Source organism: Mizuhopecten yessoensis, unplaced genomic scaffold (assembly GCF_002113885.1).
Source record: "Mizuhopecten yessoensis strain PY_sf001 unplaced genomic scaffold, ASM211388v2 scaffold3049, whole genome shotgun sequence".
Taxonomy (NCBI): domain Eukaryota; kingdom Metazoa; phylum Mollusca; class Bivalvia; order Pectinida; family Pectinidae; genus Mizuhopecten; species Mizuhopecten yessoensis.
The window spans coordinates 108,998-110,885 of record NW_018404850.1 but is presented as its reverse complement, the minus strand read 5'-3'; the positions used below and the strand labels follow the sequence as shown (position 1 = coordinate 110,885).

Genomic DNA, 1,888 nt, shown 5'->3' with positions numbered 1-1,888 from the left:
TAAGTTAAAGATGATTTATTGGAATTTTCAGCAGCTGTTCAACAAACAATGCAGTTTAATAGATTTGCAAATGTTTTTGCTAATTATAACAATGCGATGGCGAATAAAAGCTTTCACTATTATCTCCATTGGATGTCAAGCATTATAGTGGTTATTTTCGTGATAACATCAATGATCCGCGGAAATTGATTATCAATCCCCAAATCAGGATTGGTTTGATTTTTACGCTGCTCCTTTTTTGGATCGCTTTAGGTGTATCTCCGTCCCAGTCATTTCACAACCGCCGGCTTCGTCTGCGTCTACGACAGCACCATTAAGACAATCAAATCGTTCAAGTTTACATCCGACTCCAAAGTTCATCACTACGGCATTGAATCCATATCTGTCGACATATCAATAACAAAAGTTCATTAGTTATCAACCGTACAAAGTAATTAAGTAGTTTTGCAATATTCGATGGAACGCTGGCATTTTCTTTTGTGTGTGTCCAGTCAGCATTTTCTCTTTGCAACTTTTATTATCTACGTAGACTTTCTTCTAGTGACTATTTTTTTACTTTAGTTTTAAAAAAAAGATCGTATTTCCGTAGTCTATAAATAAACCATCTCTGTTTGTCTTGCTCACTTGCCTTTATTTCAGAAAAGATTTTGAAATCACTTTATTGATGGCAAGATTCGACATCTGTTTTTTTGGTAGATATATGGTATGTCTAACTGATCATACGAGTTGTAAGTTTGAGAGTAAATCAATATAATACTTTGGCGTGCAAAAAATCTTACCCGCAGCAGCTACGTCCTCCATCTTCGTCACATTGACATTCCTCACAGTTGTCCGCGTCCCAGGCCTCACCTGGAGAGTATGTCCGACCCTTATAGGTACATACCGTAGGCTGACTATTTCCTATAAGAAGAGCAACAAATGTAATGAACCGTCCACCATCAAGTGTCCTGAGCCTGGTACAGCTTCATATTAGTTAGTTATTTAATCTTCACAAAATATTTTTAATTTTGAATTTGTTTTTTTTATTATCTTTATGCATCTTATACATGATATACATTGCCTTCATTAAGTTCATACATTGTATTACAATATCAAATTTCGTTGTTTTGCTTCTTCAGTAATGTATGTAAATGAATTTAGTTTTTCAATAAAATACAATATATAACACAATTTATCTTCACAAAATATTGCTCATTTGAATTTGCGAAGCCTATAGTTTGTCAAACTTTGCAATATTAAACGAAAACTTGTTACTCAAGGTCTAAATTGATTTATTTTATCAATATTTTTGTTATTAATAAACGTTTGTATTCAAATAATGATCAACATTAAATCTTGATATTTTTATTGGAAATCCTTGAGTTTATTAAAAAAAAAAAAGGCCACCTCTTTACCCTTTTATAACGCCACCATTTGGCTGGATAAATGGTGACAGCATATAAATATCATATCTGGTCACGTGATGAACATTAAAATTCCAAAGTTAATTCAATAATTTTTCTCTATCGCAATAGCTATATCATAGTTTATATGATATGCATACATATCTGTTTATTAACTGACGTGCACATGCATTTATTTTTCCTATGTTACTTTCACAAATAAAAAACGCTTTTGTATACATTGATTGTTCGTGTAATGTGTTTAAAACAAATATAACTACAATGTTATTCAATCGCATTCATAAGCATAATACAATTTTCGTGAGTAGAATATAAAACGAAAATTAAAAAAAAAAAGTAAATTACTGAACTTAAATCAAAATAGATACTTGCCACCTGGTGCAGGGTCTTTATTTAAACAGTAGGCTGAAATCTGATTGGCTGACAACAGAATGACAAGGAGGAAGAGAATATTGATATTCATGGCTGGTTATACTGGATCAATA

The 1,888-nt window shown here is 32.0% G+C and overlaps 1 protein-coding gene across 1 annotated transcript; it reads right to left on the bottom strand.

Annotated features, from left to right (window-relative positions):
- On the bottom strand, positions 1 to 1,888 carry LOC110446902. Its single transcript, XM_021492244.1, has 3 exons — positions 1,776 to 1,888; positions 780 to 900; positions 1 to 382 (listed from the first exon to the last, which is right to left on the bottom strand). The coding sequence occupies exons 1-3, from the start codon at positions 1,864 to 1,866 to the stop codon at positions 223 to 225; spliced, it is 372 nt and encodes a 123-aa protein (XP_021347919.1). The 5' UTR covers positions 1,867 to 1,888; the 3' UTR covers positions 1 to 222.